At 44.5% G+C, this 19,551-nt stretch overlaps 1 protein-coding gene and 1 long non-coding RNA gene across 7 annotated transcripts in view; one reads left to right on the top strand and one right to left on the bottom strand.

Annotated features, from left to right (window-relative positions):
* Positions 1 to 1,121: 1,121 nt before the first annotated feature.
* LOC123329500 lies at positions 1,122 to 7,331 on the top strand. Its single transcript, XR_006545039.1, has 3 exons — positions 1,122 to 1,245; positions 1,523 to 1,592; positions 6,974 to 7,331. It is a non-coding gene; the product is annotated as an uncharacterized LOC123329500 (long non-coding RNA).
* The window catches only part of NSMCE2 (NSE2 (MMS21) homolog, SMC5-SMC6 complex SUMO ligase), a 237,179-nt gene continuing 221,796 nt past the window's right edge, over positions 4,169 to 19,551 (bottom strand). For all 6 annotated transcript variants that reach the window (XM_025265484.3, XM_025265485.3, XM_025265483.3 and 3 more), the window contains 3 exons: positions 12,902 to 13,002; positions 12,412 to 12,518; positions 4,169 to 4,509 (listed from right to left, as the gene is read on the bottom strand). In XM_025265484.3, the coding sequence (XP_025121269.1) occupies positions 4,395 to 4,509; positions 12,412 to 12,518; positions 12,902 to 13,002 (323 nt within the window). In that variant the 3' untranslated portion in view covers positions 4,169 to 4,394. The remainder of the gene's footprint in view (positions 4,510 to 12,411; positions 12,519 to 12,901; positions 13,003 to 19,551) is intronic.

The raw sequence follows: 19,551 nt of genomic DNA, 5'->3' as shown, positions 1-19,551 counted from the left end.
CATACACAAGACTTTGTGTGAACATAGTTTGGACTTCTTTTGGGTGGATCCCTAGGACTGGAATTAATGTGTTGTGTGGTAAATTCATGTGTAACCTTTTTTTAAAAAAAGCCAAACTTTTCAGTGACTGCACCAATTTGCATTTCCACAAGCAATGTTGAGAATTCCTGTCCCCAGATTTAACTGCCTTCTTTTCAGAACAGTTAACCCCCTTCATGAAGTTTCACATGAGCTTGAAGCCAGATTTCCACAACATAGCAGATTTCCCGTACCGCTGGGTAATCCACACTCAGGATTTACCCTCACCCCATCTCCCAGCTGAAAGGTTTCATAGGCTTTTGATAAACTTGTTTTGAATTTTGTTACCTGATTTACTAAAACTCAATTTTTACTTAATAATTTTCCTGTATTTCCTGTCTTTGTCCTGCTGTCCTCTAGACATGACATTTATATAACCTTTTATGGAGTTTATTTTTGTGCATATCTGTCTAATCCAACTGAACAAGAAACCCTCTCAGAAGGACTTTTTATATCCAAAGAGACTAACACAAAACACATCACAAAGTGCCTCAAAAAGCGTTTCTTGAATAAATACTTAAAGATGCAATATACACATTGGGTTCAAATATATTCTGACTTCAAAGTCAGCTTGTTTTCCTTCTAATGGGCCATAGTCTTTGCATAGGACCAATTCATCAAACAGGAATCTTAGGAATCTTAAAGAAACCCTGGGGAGAAGTCCAGATCTTTTAGTTTATGAGACACATCTGAGGCCCGGAGCAGTAATGTGACTTGCCCAAGGTCAATTGTATGTGCTGGTCAGGAATATGCCATTACTTCTGGAAGAAACCCTGCCATAAAGAGAGCAGGTGAGCTGAAGCTGGGGAGGTAAGAGTGGGGCTGCACTATGGTAGAATCCTGAATGCCAGGCCTAAAGTTCACTTGGTAGGAAAGGATGCAGGATTATCCAATCAGCATTCTTGTAGATCAATATGGGAGGCGGCAGATGCGAGGTGGGAGACCAGTCTAAGTGGAAGCTGGGAGGGAGGGCCTGGACTTGGTGGGGTGTGTTTGCAGAGGGAAGGAAGGGAGAAGCACTGGGCTATGCAAAATGCACCAACGCCTGGAAAATGGGACTCACCTGGGACGCAGTGGTCTCAGGAGTTAGATTTAAGTTAGGTGGGATAGAAACGCAGGTCCGCTGACCGTTCGGACATCCTCCATGGCCCCAGGGCAGGGAGCTTGGTGGGTCAGAGTGCTCCCTCTGCACTCTTGGTTATGTCCCAGTATAAGCTCTACCAGCACCACTCAAGCCAGTGACCTCAGGCTAATGACTTACTGACTCTGAGCCTTAGTTTCCTCATCTGTAAAATGGGGCGATAACACTTCCCTCCAGGGTTACAGGGAGGATTCGGTTAGGTGATATGTTTCAGGCACTTAGCCCTGAGCCTGGTGTGTGGCCAGCCATCAGTTCCTGGAGGCCTCGGTTCCCCTGAGCCCTGCAATCTCTCTCTCCTCACAGGAAACTTCAGCTGGGAGCAGTGCAGGAGTTGCTTCAGGCTGGACACTCCATGTTTGAAGTTCTATATATGGTGAGTGAGAAATTATCTTATTGTTTGGAGCTTGTGGTCATGTTTTAAACTTACTCAATTGGAAATTTCTTAAAGGAACTAGCACTTTTTTTTAAATGCCATGTTCACACAATTGTCCCAGTCCTAAACCAGTCATATATGAAATGATTTCGCTACAATGTCTGGTGGGTTTTCAAATGCTACTCATGGGCTCTGGGGTGATCTCAGATTAGGCTGGGGCTCCTGGGACTTCCCTAAGACTCCGCACTTCCAATACAGGGGGCACCGGTTCAATCCATGGTCTGGGAACTAAGATCCCATTTGCTTGGCAGTGTGGCCAAAAGATACAAAAAAGAAAGAAAAAGAGGCAGCCACAAAGAGCAGCCAAAAATAAAATAAATACAGCAGTGAAAAAAAAAAAAGACTGGGGTCCTCTAGGAAAAAGGGATGGAACCCTCACCATCTGTTTGCTCCCCTTTCATTTTTTGTATATTATTGGGTTTCTCAATAAGGCAAATAAAATTTCATTTCAAGAAAAGGCTTCACTTTTTGGGAAAATTCTTATAAAGGAAATTTAACAAATATACGAGATTGATCATGACAACCAAGTGGTGAAAGATAAAAATAAGTTTTATATACAAAACTTCAAATTCGTTAATTGGTTGGACAAGTATATATGTTTTTGAGGAATAAAGAAGGAAAAATGTTACAGGCTACAAATACTTTTCCATAGCAGGATGGTGTTTGCATTTTTCTAATTGGTATAAATGTCTACACCAATTTTCTGGAATTCTCTTTAGAGTTGGGGAAAATGCAAATTGAACCTTAGGCAAACACTTCATGCTTGTCTCTAACTGTTTAGGAAACAAATTATTTCACAAAAGAACCACATTCCACGAGAAGTATGTTTGTTCTGGCTGAAACATCATCATTTCCTCAGGAAGTCTGATTCAGATAAAGCATCTAAGAAACTCAAAATTACTTAGTTTGTAGACAACTCAATGTCATACTCCTTTCTGAATTCCATGAGTGTTTCCAAAATTAATTCTGCCATATTAGACTATGCTTTGAAATTCAAACATACGTTATTATTTCATGGCCATTACTGTCTATTAGATATCAAATCCAGTTAGTACCTGCATTTTAGTGAATTTTTTTTTCACAAATGCATGTATCTTGTTTCTTTACAAAGGTTTCATTTTTATTTTTTCTTTTTAGTTTTAAAAGATTTCATTTTTAAATGTGGACTTGGAGTGTATTTTTAGAACCTAAATAAATCAATAGGGAGGAGGAGAGGATGTGATTAAGAATTCTGAGCTTCTGGAAGCTCAGCGGTAAAGAATCCACCAGCCAATGCAGGAGATGCGGGTTCTATCCCTGATCCAGGAAAATCCCACAGACTGGGGGGCAACTAAGCCCATGTGCCACAACTGTGCGCAAGCCTGCGCTCTACAAGAGAAGCCGCAATGAGAGAGTAGCCCCCGCTCACTGCAACTAGAGAAAAGCCAGCAGCGAAGGAAGACCCAGCACAGCCATTAAATTAAAAGGGAAAAACCCTCCCCAAGAATCCAGACTCTGGACCCCGATGACTGAACCATCCCAGCTCAGTCACTTACTACGATTTTCCACAGGCCACTTCATTTCTGTGCCTCATTTTACTTATTTGTAAAGTGGGAATAATAACTGTATCCCTCTCATCAGGCTGAGAAAATTATGAGTTAATATTTTCATATATGTGAAGTGCTTGAAATAGTACCTGGTACACAGTATGTGCTCAATAAATGCTAGCCGTTGGTAGCTCTTCTGGGTTTTCTAGTGTAGTCGCAGCATGCTTCGTAGGGTTTCATTGATTATTCTAGTTGATAAAAGGCTGCTGTTGTTGTTCAGTTGCCAAGACGCGTCTGACTCTTTGGGACCCCACGGACTGCAGCATGCCAGGTTTCCCTGTCCCACCACTATGAATAGATTAGTCCTTTTCACGTAAATAGAATATAATCAATGATACTCAATTTAAAGACCCTGCTGGTCATAAGTCTACAGACTTTCAGGGCTGAAGGGACGACAGAGAACATCTTATTTAAAATCTTTATTTTGTCGTTGAAGACCCCCAGGCCCAGAGGGCCGAAGGCACTAGTGAAAGCCAGGCACGGAGCAAGGCAGAGAGCAGCCAGGATGTGGTTGCTTCCGACAGCGCTTTAGGCTCTCAGAAGTCTGCAGCAAAGTTTCCATTATGGCATCACTTATCATAGCACTGATAAGCCAGATACTGGAGCAGTCCATGCTCATCAGAATGACAAATAAGAGCATTTACATATTTGGAACTGTCAATACACAAAGTAAAGATAGGTAAGGAAACTGGCTTTGCTTTATACCTTCATGCTATTCTTTACTATCCTGATAGAAATTCTTTGCAATTGGGTTGTTTTTATGTGTTTCCATTTCAAACATCCCTTGCAAAAAACATTTTTATCTGTTTGCTTGTTAAAACTGTAATAAAAAATAGTCTGAAGGATTAGAAATAGAGAAGCCTGGCACCACCCAGCCTATACCACTGGAACCATTTACACCTCAGGAGGCACACACATATGACACACACAGATAATCAAAGTTTTATTTAAAATTGCAGAACACTTAAAAATAAACAATGTAATAGACTTGAATGTTTATTGGAACATAGAAAAATGCTTTCAAATACACTAAAACCTTCAAATTTACCCCAAAGTATGCTATGCAGCCAGTCGAAGTGCTTTGACAAGCATCACTCTCCACGGATGGCTGGGGTAGGAGGTAGGCTGCGGAGTCCCCTGCAGGGAGGGGGGTTTCCTAGTTGGACTGGCGACGTCTCTTCTTATGGCTCTCAATCGCTCTTCTCAGTGCCTCATCCTGGATGAGGTCCGACATTCTCATGTCTACGTGGCTACAGCCGATTTTTGGGCAACTGTGAGAGGGGAGAAAATCAAGTCAGGCCGCGTCACCTTAATGCATTCAGAATCAACTTCTCTCCATGCAAGAATGTAAGCGCACACTTAAAAAAAAAAAAAGAAAAATTCTTTCAATTCTATAGGGTTTTACAATTGTCAAAAGTTTTACACAGATGATTTCTCATAATCCCATAATAAACCCTCCCCCTCACCTTTTTCCCTCCAACCATGCCAGCCCCCACAACTGGTAACCACTGGTCTGTCCTCTCTGTGACTTTGCTTCTTTTTTGTTTTATTCACTAGTTTGTTCTATTTTTAGATTCTACAGATAAATGATATCACAGTGTTTGTCTTTCTCTGACTAATTTCACTTAGCAGAATTACCCTCCAAGTCCATCCATGTTGCCGCAAATGGCAAAATTTCATTCTTTTTTTTATGGCTGAGTAGTATTTAAGTGTGGCAACCCACTCCAGTACTCTTGCCTGGAAAATCCCATGGATGGAGGGGCCTGGTAGGCTGCAGTCCATGGGGTCGCTCAGAGTCAGACACGACTGAGCGACTTCACTTTCACTTTTCACTTTCATGCATTGGAGGAGGAAATGGCAACCCACTCCAGTGTTCTTGCCTGGAGAATCCCAGGGACGGCAGGGCCTGGTGGGCTGCCGTCTATGGGGTCGCACAGAGTCAGACACGACTGAAGCGACTTAGCAGCAGCAGCAGCAGTATTTAAGTGTGGACATTTTACCAAAAAGGGGGTACATTTAAAAAATCAGGACTGATGTGCACTCATTCACTAGTTCAGAGTGCCTACCTAAGCCAGGGTCTGTCCAGCACTGGGGCCGGGGCAATGCCCACTTCATGGCACTCACTTTCCAGCGGAGGAGAGAAACCATTGCTAACCCACTGCATAGCGTCTTTAAGTGCCACAATGACTAAAAAGCAGGGTCAAGGGAGAGAGTGTGAGCTGAGGGGCTTATCTAGCAGGGGTCAGGCATGGCTCGCTGGGGAGGGCTTATCTATTAATAGAACAAAGGCTGCATGTGGCCGGGGCTGGGGCAGCGGCATGTGTAGAAGTTGAGGAGGCAGCTGCTTGGTATAAGAGCAAGGTCAATGTGGCTGGAATGCCGAGGGCATTTGGAGATTTGACTGAAAGTGCGTGGGACTTTGGATTTTATTTTAAATATGAAAACCCTGGAGGGGTTGAGATAGGGGAGTGATGAAATTTAGCTTACATTTAGAAAACATGATTCTGGCTGCTTAATGTGGACACAGGCGGAGAGGAAGCAGGGAAGTGAGGGGGTCATGCAGCAGCTGGGAGAGAAAGGGAAGCTTGGATGAGGGTGTAGCTTCTGGACACAGCCGGAAGTAGAACCCAGGGGGCTTGCTGACGGACCCAATGTAGAGGGTAAAGCAAAGAGCTGAGCTTTGTTCAGAGTTTGGCCGGAGCTGAAGGGCCTTGGTGGTACCCTTTATCTCCATGGAAACAACTGGAAAGCTAGGTTGGGATGGAATCAGGCAGGAGTCCTGGCTGCTACATATTCTCTCTGAAATGCCCACCAGTCCTCTCAGTGGAGAGGCTGAGTGGGCTGATGGAGACTCAGGAGAAGAGCTGCGGCTGAAGAAATCAGTGGGTGAGTCATGGTTCTGTTTAGATGTGGTCTCCTCTGAAGGCAGTGGGCTGGATGAAGTCACCTGATTTCTTCTCAACATGAACCAGACTTGGGCAGAGTAGAGCACCCAGTTTTGAAGTCAAAACCGACCTAGGTCTCCACCGCTTACTTGCTTGTTATGAGAGCACCAGCAGCTCGCTTTGACTTTTGGAGCCTCTGCATCCCCAGATTTACAGGGCTCCAAGGCAACACAGCACTCAGTAGCGGTCATTCCCTTCCCTGCCTATAGCCTGCGTACCTCCAACACAGACATGTGCACATTCGTGCACTCATTTGACCCTCTTATGTGAGTGGCCCTATGAAGGGTTCGAAGCATCCAGCTGTAAAATACAAATACAGGTTCCTGCCCTACACAGAGCTCTGGCCCAGTGATCTGAGACAACCCTCCAAAAAGCACAGATCAAAAATAACAAAAACAAGACAAAAGCTATAAACCAGAAGGGGAAGAAAGCTGATCATGTGAGGTCTAATCTGTCCAGTAGTAGAGGGCTTAACTGTGTAACACAGAAGAGAAACTTTTTCTTGGTCTTGATTTCTGGACCAAGGCATCTTTCTATGAGAAGAGCATGAATCAATGTAATGAATAATATGCTTGCTAACAATATTTATATTTACTGAAATGGGTCCTGTATGGTCAGGTACTTGTGTTAAAATGTGAGGCTAGAAAGGTGACCACGTGAAAGAGGATGGGGGGACTGGACCAGGAACGATGACTTCGCTTTGTGTCAGGGGGTGGCTTGGAGGTGCTTGAGAAGAGCTTTACACTGGTTTAAAACACCCTGAGGTCTCAGAGTGAGTTTTTTCTTTCAGTATGAAAGTCAATAAGCTGAGATTATGAAAAGACGCTTTCCTGACTTTGGAAAAGGCGTTTCTCACCACTTGATCTTCTGCGACACGGAGATGCAGCTTGAACTCAGTGGCTGAGATGACCCTCAAGCTGATGCTTATAACCCATCTGATCATCTGCTCTGACTGCCCTGCCTGGCTGGAGTCTCCCCCCACCCCCACCCCCGCCTCCCCTCCCCAGGACAAAGTCTTTAACACCAATAGCCAGACAGTGAATAAGCTGTTTTAGGGAAGTGGAGAGTGAGGTGGGGAGGACTTCCTGATGACATCAGTGGTTTTAGTCAGTAAATGAGAGCATTCTGAGAACGTGTGATGGGATTAACCACACCACTCAGCTGCAGAGCTGGCTGCACATCATCCCAGGGCTACCCGTGTCAGACAAAGAGGTCTGAGCTCATTTAGGGGATTAACTCGGGGGACAGAGGCATTAACCCAAAAATCCTCTTGAGGGGAGCCAGATGGCCTAGAGACACAAATACAGGCTCAGGAGTAAATGAGAGCTGGGCTCCAGCCTCCTGGCTGTGACACTCTGGGCAAGTGACATCAGTAATGGGCCTCAGGTTCTTCCTCTAAGAAGGTGGAGCATATAGGGCTGTCATGAGGAATGAGTGGGACGCCGCGTGACAACGGTCCAGGAATCCACTCAGGTGCTCGGTAAGCTGGTTCCTGCTCTAGGACACTACTTCTGTTCTCAAGAAGCTTGCGGAGCAGAGCCAGCCCCACCTACAGTGCTGGTGGGAGGCCGACATGCCACAATGCAGAGGTGCCGTGGGAGCATGGGGACAGGGCACTTTGTGCAGCAAGAATGAGGGTTCTGGGAAGGTTTCTTGGAGGAGAGGTTGATACAGGAGAACCTTGTTTCTCACCCCATCTCAAATAAACACACACCAGTTTCTAAACTGAAGAGGAAAAGACAAGGTTCATAATCATGATACTGAATCAAGGCACCCCTCTGGAGAGAGAACACTCTAAGCACAGTGCATCCGTCCCCACGACATCCTGGTGAGCTAGATAGGTGTGGCCACACCAGTCTAAGCCCTCGCGTCATCACTGTGCAGGAGTCAAGCCCACAGGCCTGGGAGGAGACGCTGGGTCCTGAACTTGGGTCACTGACAGGGCACAACATTCCAGCGCAGCAGCGGTCAAGTGTGTGTCTACTGAACAAAGGGATTGGGTCTCAGGGGTCCCAGAGGCTGTGGGGAACCTTGACCTCAGCATTAGCACACACGTACAGGATTCTGGGTCTTACGAGCTCCTGGATTTGGGCCCAAGCATTCCAGGGTCCACCCAGCTCTAGAAAGCAGGTCTGGAAATCTGAGCAGGATGGATTCTCATCATACCTAAACCCAGAGGGTAACTCGAGCCTACATCCTCTGCGTCTGAAATGATGTGTCACTAAGCAGTGAGGTAAGTAATACAAACATGAACAGTCTCGACCTCGGTAACCCGGCTGCTATTTGTTTAGCGCTCTGTAAGCCAAAAAAAGAGCTTTCTTCTAAGTGGTTTGCTTCTCCACTGCCAAGAAATATGCTGGTGCAGACCTAGACTGGAATTCCCCACTGTTCCTTTGATCCTGAAATACTGTGCGATGTTGCTCTTTTCATTTTACAGATGAAGAAACTGAGACTCTGAGAGGTCAATGGTTGGTTCATGGTTAAAATAGGGCCTCTAAGCACATTGCTGGAGTTCCGCTACTCAACGACACCTTTCTGTTCAACCTAACTGTCCTCTCCACACTCTTAAATGTGACTGTTTGCTAATACAGTCTCTGTTCTTAAACCAGAAAGCAAAGAAATGACTATGGATAACTGGAAGTATCTCATACATGTGAAAATCATGTGAAGATAATAAACAGACTGATTATTCAGAGATCTGCTTTAGGAAATTATTTTAACTGACAGTATTTAGTTAGGGCTAAAGTCTTCAGCCGTTTTATTCTGACTGAAGCCCACGCAGAGAGATGTATCAAGAGGCCTCATGGGCAGGAAAAGGGAGTCGGTGCTAGTAACTCAGCGTGCCTGGGCCTCCTGTCTAACAAATCAGAGTTGGAACCAACAAGGAGGAAGAACTGAGAGACTGGGATTTCTCAAACCGGATGTGTCACGGACATTTTCAAACAAAGGGAACCCAGACGTGCTCATGGCCCAAACATGCGTCCTGGGAGATGACACTAATTCATACTTCATCAGGAACCTCTGGGGTAGGTTTTGAAGAGGCCCTGCTGCCAAATGCAGTGTAGCTCATCCTCAAGGCCCTGTCAACCACCCCCCTCCCCACTGGCTCCTGTGAAGCTCAACTCTCTAGTCTCTCTTCCCCTCCCTCCCAGCTACGTCTCAGACTGCTTTGTTGGAATCTTCTTCCTCTGACTGCCCTTTCAGAATGGCAGAATGCTTTTTTTTGTGGGCCTCCATCAGGTGCTCTGGGAACACAGTAAGCAGAGCAGAGCTGCATCCTGGCTTCACGTTGCTCAGAGCCAGGACAAGGTCCCATCCTTGGGGGCTCTCGGTTGCCTGTCACATCTGGTCCAGAGCTGCACCTGGCAGATGTGTGGGTCTGACTCTTCTGTATCAATAACCTGTCAATCAACATCCCACTCAGAGCTTCTCCAGAGGTCAAACACCTACATTTTCTGCACCTCCTGGATACTTCCAAACGGCTGTATTGCTAGGGACCTCAAACTTAGCATGACCCTCTTATCGTCCTTCCTAAATGCATTCCTCTTTACAGGCTCTCCGTTGGCTAATGACATCACTGTCCTTCTAGACACCCCGTTTAGGCATGTTAGTCATTCTTCCACTTGTTCCCTCCAGCTTTTGTTTTCTGTCCATCGTACCTCCACAATCATCTTCTCCTCAATGCCCTTCCACCTATGACTCTGGTCTCAATCCCAGCTCTCATGATCTATAACTTAACTACCACAGCATCCTAACTGACATCTTCACCTCAGGCCTTTGTTCATTCATCCCTTAAATTGCTACTGGAGTAACTTCCTAAAACCCGGGTTGACTCGCATATTCCCTCAAAACCCTACAGAACAATGATGGCAAGAAAGACGAGGAGGACGGGATGTTTACTTACCACATGGCAGGTGCTCTCAGTGCTTTCTGTATATCTTATCCAAATTTCAAACATACACTGAGGCAATTTACAGCCATGACCATCAATTTATACATGAGAAAACTAATGAAATCATAACATTTAACATCCTCTGTGATGAGTACAGAATGGAGAGAATTTACATACACCACTCCCCTCTTACTAGAGCCCAGAGCATCCTTCCCATCACCCTCTAACAAACAATAATTGCACCTGTATCTACTTTTCCCCAAGTGGAACAGACTCTGAATGTGGTGAGCCTCTTGGCTGGAAAGACTCTTCTTCACCCTTCTCTGAAATCCTTTTCATCTTTCAAGGCCCAGCAAAAATACTACCGTTGCTGTAAACCTCCCAGACGTCCTCCTCTTGGACTTCACTGTATTACTAAGCTATGAGGATCTGCAGTGTTCCCGGAATCTGCGTCCAACTTATAGAAAAGCATGACAGGAAAATACCCACACTTTCCAAACGCGGAGTGTTGCTCAAGTGCTTCCGAATGTCATTTACAATTCAGAAAAGGCAAAGGACATTAGAAAGTCAAAGTATGTAATCAAGAAGATGTGTTTCAGTGCAAGCCTGTTCTGGAGTCGCTCCCATCCCTCCTGGGACTTGGGAAAAATGTGCTTTGTTATCAGTACCTGTCCTTTCCAAATCTGACTTGAGGAGAATATCACAGACTTGAAGGAAGAAGAGCTGTGAAACAGAACTATCTGGGAAGGCCTATTCTTAGCAGTTATGTTAACAAATTAAAATTTTGCTTTTCAGAGAATAAACATAGGAAAAAAAAAAAAGGAGACACAGAAGGCTTAGACATCCAAAAACAAAGAAAATTACACTCACAGGGAAAATGGAAGGTTCCCTGGGGAAATGGGACGTTTCAATTGTAAGGTGGAAAGTCAAAACAGACAAAAATGTACTCAGACAATCTTGATTTTGCCACCATTAGGCAGGTTTTCTAGAATAAATAGGGCAAATAACTTGACTGAATAACCATTAAGATATCTACAGTCACAAATGCCCTATCTCTAAGTCCACACCCAGATGAGGAGTGGTGGGGAATTCCAATTTAGGTCTGGACCGGCAAATTTCTAGATGATGGAGAAGCAAAGCCACACATCAAAGGGACTGTTATCAAAGGTCCATTGAGAATTGGTCACACCTGCAATTCCATTCCTTCAACAAATCTGTGATAAGAGCACAAGAAATGCCAACCAAGTCAGAGCCAGGCTAGCCAACTCAGGCTTCTATGTCATTGCAGGAACAGAGCTGTGTGTGTGTTAGTGTGTGAAAGGGGTTTAAAAAAATACAAAACATATACATATATACATGTAAAAGATTCTCTAAACATTCCAATTAAAAAGAAAATTTCTCATTGAAGTCATCCATGAATTTACTTAAACTATTCGTGAAGTTATTGATGTAATTAAAGATATGAAAGCTTTTCCCAGACAATCAAATCTTGATCATCAAGACCGACAGAAACCAAGACTTCTCTGGTGGTCCAGTGGTTAAGACATCGCACTTCCACAGCAGGTGGCATGGGGTCTGGGAACTAAGATCCCATATGCCATGAGGCACAGCACCGCCCCCCCCAAAAAAAAGACCAGTGGATATGAATTTTTAGAATGACAACTTAATAATTTTTTAAACAAACTATCTGTATTGCAGAATGCAAAAAAAAAAAATTTTTTTTTAAACCATTCCTTCTCATTTGAGTTAGGACATATAGAAAGGGGAAAAGAAATCTCTCAGCATCACAATTCTCCTTTATTTCTTTCAGGCTACAGCACACACAGGGCTTTCCAAGTGGTGCTTGTAGTAAAGAACCTGCCTGACAATGCAGGAGATATAAGAGACGCGGGTTCAATCCTGGGGTCGGGAAGATCCCCTGGAGGAGGGCATGGCAACCTACTCCAGTATTCTTGCCTGGAGAACCCCAAGGACAGAGGAGCCTGGCACGCTGAGGCCCATAGGGTCACCGAGTCGGACATGACTGAAGCGACTTAGCACGCATAGCACACACAAATTTATAAAAATTCCTGTTATCTAATGATGAGAATTACATCCAGCTCCCTTTTCTTGTATTTTGAAGGTGTGTTTGAAGCTCCTTCAGCTTCTTCCCGAACAGATTACTAATTTTTCCCCTCATGTGTCGTGTTTCCTGAAAACCGGCTTCCATGTTTACACTATCCCCCCGGGTGAATGGACTTCAGGGGAGGTCTAAGCAGCTTTCCCTCCAGCATGAACACACTGCTTGGGACTGACCACCCCTGGGAAGGGCCACTTCCCTTCCTGCAGCAACTCACCAGGCCTTTTTCTTCCGCTTGTACTTGGACTCAATCATGCGAACAATGGCTTCCTCTTCATAGGTGTGGCCACACACTTTATTTTTCACTGGTTTCTTCATTTCCAACTGTAATCAAGAAGACATTAGACTTCAGGAAGGATGATGACCAGCTTCCAGTAACTTCTTCAAGTCACCAATCCTTTGGCACCGCTGTCGCCCAGACCTGGGGCTTCCGAGGCTTAGCCTCCCCATCTCGTGGCTCTACGTAACTCAGGGCAGAGGGCCATAGCAGAAAATGCAGGGAGACCAGAGGCCTCAAAGGCACCTGGCCAGTGGGGCAGGAATATACTCGTAGATGCCTGAGGATATCATGGACTGCAGACTCTTTCCCAGGTCTCCTCCTGGACCCTCATCACTTTCCTTTCCTCCCTCGTCAACTCCAGACAGGAAATAAAGTCAGAAAGCAAATGGGAACTTTTTGCCTCCATGAAGCAAAGTGCTTACAGTACCTGTGTAATAGGGCAGATGAAGTTGGTCTGACTTTGAGTCACAATCATATCTTCATCAACTCCTTCTGTGCTGTCAACCTCTCTGTCTGATTGAAGACCATCTAGAGGGGAGAAGGGAAGCTGGTGAATCTTGTTGCTCTAATGTGCCAAGGACAGGAAGGGATGGGAGGAAGGAGGCTGACAGATTTTCAGGGTCTCTTTGATGTGCACCCCTGTGCTAGGCGCTAGGATGCATATTAACTCTTTTGCAGCGGGAGGTGGGGCTCTGCCCATGTTTGGTAAGGAAATAAACTTGGAGCAGTGAAACAACTTTTTCAGAGTCACCGAGAATGATTCTGTGGGGGAGGACTGTTCAGTCATCAGGAATGTGGCTTTGGAGTCAGAAGGACTTGATTATCTCTGTCACTTCCAGCTGTGAGACCTCGGGCTAGCAAGGTCTTTGTTTTTTAACTTCTCTACTTTATAACTTTATTGCAAAGATTAAGAGGTGAAGAATTCCGTGTGCTCTGCACAGCTCCAAGACACATTCAATAAATGGTAATTACTGTTGGATAGTACAAGGATTCTCGAATTTTGAGCTTAGAACCCTTCTGTACTTTTAGAAATTACTGAGGACGCCAATACACTTTTAAAATGTAGGTTATGTTTATCAAGATTTGCCACGTTAGACATTATTAAGACTGAGGAATTTTAAAATACATATTTATTAATTCATTTAAAAATAACAACCACATGACAAGCTAACATAAATGATATCTAAAAAAATGAAAAAAATTGTATTTTCCAGGGTAACAAAAAAGTTAGAAATATTTTTTAAAATATCTTTAATATGTGACTTAATAGAAGACAGTTGCGCTTTGATATCTGTGTATGCATCTAGTCTGTTGTGACATTGCATCACGCAGCCTTGGGAAAAATTCACTTATGAAAAGAAAGAGGGTGAAAAGGGCACATGACATCTTAGTATTATTATGAAGATAGTGTTGACCTCATGGGTACCCTGAAAGGCTCCCCAAGTACCCACAGGGCTCCTGGCCCACACTTTGGGAACTGCTGAGCGAATGCGTGGTAGGGTTGACTTTGAATGTCCCATATGTGATTCTGAAATGTATGTACTTTTCACGACCCCTGCCCTTCAGCAAGGGAAACTAGGTAATACGTGACATTTGACTGGGGGTGCTGACAGAATCTCACATGAAAGCCTTTCTTTTTGGAGAAGGGAACTTGTCATTTTGCACAGAAATCAAAGATCAGTAGTGTTTTAAACACAAGTATGACAGTGTAGTCCTTCTTCCTCCTTTTCTCCTTTTTCCCTTCCTTTCCTCCTTTCATTCTGGGAAAATAATACAGACGTTAAAAAATGCCTTGCTTTTAATGTGTGAGGGAAATCCTTTTCTTAAGCTGAGATGGTTCTGCACAACTTTTAGTTCCTAGAACTGTGGGCCCTGGCCTTCCCCTTCTGCCAGATACAGTGTCTGCTGGAAAAGCACCCCTGGGGACAGGAGAGGGCTGCAGAGCCCCCGCTCAAAGTCACCCAGTGAACTCACGGCTGAAACCTAGGCATTCTGCCCCCAATTACTCTGGTTTTTCTGGTGGGAGTTTCTCTTTGCTTTAGTGACTGCTGCTATTTATATGCCAGCTTGTTGTATTTTCTTAGACAGATGTCCCCCAAACAGCTCTTACTCCTTGAAGAAGGCAAGAGGGATGCCCTCAGAGCTTAGGACTTCCTGGACGGAACATTTTCTTTTAACCATTGGTGGTTAAGGTACAGTGCCTGGTGCCTCTCAGCTTTTCAAGAGGCTATAAAAATGTCTGAGACCTTGAAAACCACATATTGGATTCAAAACAGGATTACTACAAAAAAACTGAAATTAATCAGTTTTAAAGGTCTACAAAATGTAATGTTGGGTTAACGTCATTAACAGTTGATTTGGTCATCCAAAATATTTCATTTGAGAGCAATATGTAGGCTGGATTTCGGTATTAATTTAATAACTCCCAAGTATGCGGAGATAATTGCTGGGAAATTAATAGCCAATTATAGGCTAAATCACTTATTTGGAGCCAAACTTTTTCCAAACCAAAGCTGTATGGATAAAAATATGTTCAAAAATGTTGCCAGCAATAAAATTATATTGAATGTGAGGTTGCCAAAGTTTAGTATGCTTGCTGTGATATGAGCTGGGGCTTCTGAAATAATTTTCCTTAGATCTATGAAGGGTTTCTGTACTTCCCAGGACCTATCATTAGTATTAAGAGCACAAGAGTCAGACTCTTAAAAGAGGCCTATTATCGACCCAGTGATTCTTCAGGTTGTCTCAAGAAAGCTGGGCAGGTAAGGAGAAAAGTCAAGGGGCAGGATTGGGAGCTGTTCTGATTCTTTGATTTACTTTCCAAAGCCTCCTCTGGGGGCTGCTGGAGTCCCTTTTGGATTATGCATTTGACAGTCAAAATAAAAGCACCTCTTTGTCCATTTCTTACAGGGCTTATGCTGAACGGATAGCACATTTCTGACTATAGATGTTATAGTGTGAACTCACCAGAAAATCTGTTGGGTGAATCACAGAGTTCAGACAATGTGAAAGACTGCAGGTTCTCTTTTTCTTTCTATTTTTAAATTTCAAAAGGTAGAGGAAGCAAGAAAGCACAACTCAGATGCAAAACCAACCACCAGGGAAGGCTGAGCAGGGAACTCAGAAGCTGTAGGTGGCTATCAACAGCAGTGATCATGAAAAAAGAGGTGACAAATGAGACTGCGGAAGAATGCCAGCAGTGAGTAATAGCCCATGGACTGAGAGTCTAAAAAGAGAAAGAGCCTCAAGAGCTAAACTTCTCTTGAGCTAGAACATTTCCTCACCCGAAATCTGTATTTATAGAAAGTGATATCAACGTTGGGATTCTACAGTGTGCTGAACAAAAGGTCACATCTGGCAATAAGTATCACTTACACTAATCTCAGACGGTAAAGAATCTGCTGGCAGTGCAGGAGACCCGGGTTCGATCCCTGGGTCGGGAAGATCCCCTGGAGAAGGGAATGGCAACCCCTTCCAGTATTCTTGCCTGGAGAATTCCATGGACAGAGGAGCCTGGAGGGCTACAGTCCAAGGGGTCACAAAGAGTTGAACGTGACTGAGCAACTAACACACATACACACACACTGATCTACACACACACACACACACTGCCTACACAAAAAGACACAACTTTTTTGATAAGCCCACTGAAAGGAAGATTGGAGAGAAAAAATAGAGATCGTCTACTAGAATCACCAAAGTTTTTAAATTGAGGTTTAATTTTGAACCTCAAATAAGGTTTTTAAATGAGAAAATAAGGATTGTCTCATTTACTTGAGAAAACGGAGATCCAAAGACATTACAGGTTTTGTCCAAAGTCATGCAGGGAGTTAGTATATCAACACATGGCTCTATTTTCTTGGTGTGGTTAACTGGAATACTAAAACCAGTGTAGGTTCTGGAAGCCATCTCTCCCTCCCCCAGATAATTATTTTATTAATAATCATACCTCGTTTATTGACTGCTATATACAGCTACTGTGCTCAGCACTTTATATACATTTCACTTAATCCTCACCAAACACCCATGAACAACAACTCTACTGCTATTCCCACTGTAGAGACAAGAAAACTGAAGCCCCACAATATTTTTAAGACAAGAGTAGAAAATGTCAGCATTATAATAAAGAAATAAGTGGATTAAATGAGTTTGTTACTCAAGAGAGCTCAAAAAAATTTTCTGATTAAAAAGAGAAAGACAAGATGATGAGTCACAGTCCAGGTACATAAACAAGGCATGTTTTCAGAAGCATATGTGCCAGCTGTTAGCTTCCGATCAGATGGGCAGATCTCAGAACCACACCCGACATCCATGCCTGGGCCCAGGACACCCAGATGAAGTGCTGAGGAGGGAAAGCTGGGTATGAACTAACATTTATAGAGCACCCGCGAGGGATGTATCAGGGTTGATTTAGTTCACTTGAATGGGATTTTTTTGATGTCATAAAATAAAAACCAAAAGGAGAAGACACAAAAAATGCTGTAGTAGTAATGAAGTAAACAAGCAAGGATTTCCAAAGGTCTGCGAATATTCCCCAGTGATGCAAGGTGAGGGGCTTGGTGAGGGCACTGATTGGATCCCCAAGACGGGGGTTCACAGTTGGCCAGCTGAGATGTCAGTGAACAGCTGGATCGTCGTGTCTGTCGTCCCCCCTCCTGGTTCCCCAAGCCCAAACCTTTGGACTCATTCTTGATCACTGTATTCCTCTCCCTTCATTTCTAACATCCAAACCACAGGCAAGTTCTGGTGACTGGTTCTAAACTATATTCCCTAAATCAAAGCCAAGCCTTCTCTTGTGATTTCTACTACATCTTAGTCCAAACCACGATGGCTTCCTGCCCAGACCTCTTCAGAAGCCTCCTAACTAGAAGCCCTCCTTCAACAAGGACCACCATCTACACGCGCACACCGCCCCCCGCCCCGCCACTCCGACCTGCTTCTCACAGGGGCCTGCATGGCCAGCGTCTTGGACCAGTCCCCTTCTTGCCCACCATGCTCAGGTCACACTGGTCTTTTCTCTATTTCTGGAACATGCTAGGCTCCTTTCCATCTTTGATTTCTATACTAACTGCCTGGAATGTTCTTCCTCCTGATCTTTGTTTGTCCTACTTCTTCCTGTCATTTTAAAATGCCAGTTTAAATACTGTCCCTCTGGAGAGGCCATCTGACATCGTGAGCTAATAAAGAAGGCACCCAGGCCTTCGCTACCCCGTGACTCTGCCGTGACGGCACAGCACGTCTCTGTAAGTGCGTCTTTCTTGCCTGTCTCCCTCTCTTCTTCTTTCCCCTCCCCTGTTCTCTTCCAGGAAAGCAGGGACTTGACTGACTTGTCACTGACCTGCTTTCTGGGAAGAGAACAGGGGAGGGGAAAAGAGAAGAAAGGGAGACAGACAAGAAAGACACACTTACAGAGATGTGCTGTGCAGTCGTAACAGAGAGATGGGGTAGAGAAGGCCTGGGTGTCTTCTTTAGCTTACGATGTCAGAGGAGGCCTTCCCAGATTCTAAAATGTCCTTGGGCTTCCTAGGTGACTCAGTGGTAAAGAATCCGCCAGCCAGTGCAGGAGACTCAGGAGACATGGGTTCGATCCCTGGGTTGAGGAGATCTCCTGGAGAAGGAAATGGCAACCCACTCCAGTATTCCTGCCTGGGGAATCCCATGGACAGAGGGGCCTGGTGGGCTGCAATCTATGGGTCACAAAGAGCTTGACAGGACTAGGAGACTGAGCATGCACGCACAAAATGTCCTTGGCATGCAGTGGTAGGTGTTCAATAAACATCTCATTAGTGAAGTGCTTCATCCAGCAAGGCAGGAGTGGGAGTACTTTACACAAGGATATACTTTACATATTTAACAGATGTGGCCACACACACACACACACACACACATGTTTCACACAATGATGATTTCATAGGTTTTAGGCAAATAACAGAGGACCTCACTCTAGCTCAGGGTACAGCCTTGGACCCTGAATTCCATGTCAAAGGCAGGAAGTAAATGTAAGTGTTACAATTATAGTAGGCTGTGTGGTAATTACAAAGGAGAATCCAGACATGGTTTTGTGGTCAGAAAATACACTTGGGCCTGGCCACACACAGCCCTAGTATTAGTCACTTGTCTGTCTTCAGGCAACCCAAATTTGGCTGACAGTTAGACAGTTTTATGCCAGCTGGGAATAAAAGTTGATTGCTATGTGCTTTTTCAATTAAGTCTGAACATTTTTGTAAAAGCACTTTTCTCCTGAAAGTTAGCAGCAAATATTCTACAAACATTTGCTGCCCCCTTGAAATGCTTATTGGACTGCCCGGATTATTTTACTTGCACTATTCTGGGATGGCATATTTAGAGAGGTTGAGTTGGTACACGGAAGATCCCCTCCCTACCCTGCAAAAGAAGACTGAGTTCAAGTTGGAAACTCTATAGTTACAGTGTCTGCATATGTGTCTGCACCAACTCCTGACTTGTTTCTCCCACCCAGCAACCCACAGCTTGGGCTATGAGCGGCTGCCTCTGTGAACTTGGACATACCTTAGACTCTGAATGGAAAGGAGTATGTCAGCAGGCTCAGTCACTTTGGCTTGGAACTGAGGGGGTGTGTGTGTGTGTGTGTGTGTTGGACACTCTATACTAATGGGTGTCTAGCTTTGTTCTTGTGGCTTCCCTGGTGGCTCAGATGGTAAAGAACCTGCCTACAATGTAAGAGACCAGGGTTCAATCACTTGGTCAGGAAGATCCCCTGGAGAAGGAAATGGCTACCCACTCCAGTATTCTTGACTTGAGAATTCCATGGATGGAGGAGCCTGGCAAGCTACAGTCCATGGGGTCTCAAAGGGTCAGACACGACTGAGCAACTGATACTTTCACTTTTCAGCTCTGTTCTTAGTTTCTTCCTGGGACAAGTGGCCTGCCCTGAATGCTAGCGCTTCGGCTTGGCCAAGCTGCCATTGAGGGAATCCTAGCTTTGGTAACTCTGACACAGGTTAAGAGATAAGATTCTTCTGTCTGTGAACGGCTTTTGCAGAATTAAAATGCAGATGATGTCCAGATAGGGCCTACATAATTAAAAATTTCCTAGGA

The sequence above is a fragment of the Bubalus bubalis genome, chromosome 15, assembly GCF_019923935.1.
Source record: "Bubalus bubalis isolate 160015118507 breed Murrah chromosome 15, NDDB_SH_1, whole genome shotgun sequence".
Lineage (NCBI taxonomy): Eukaryota > Metazoa > Chordata > Mammalia > Artiodactyla > Bovidae > Bubalus > Bubalus bubalis.
Note: the sequence above shows the minus strand (reverse complement) of the source record. Positions and strands in the feature narration are given on the sequence as shown.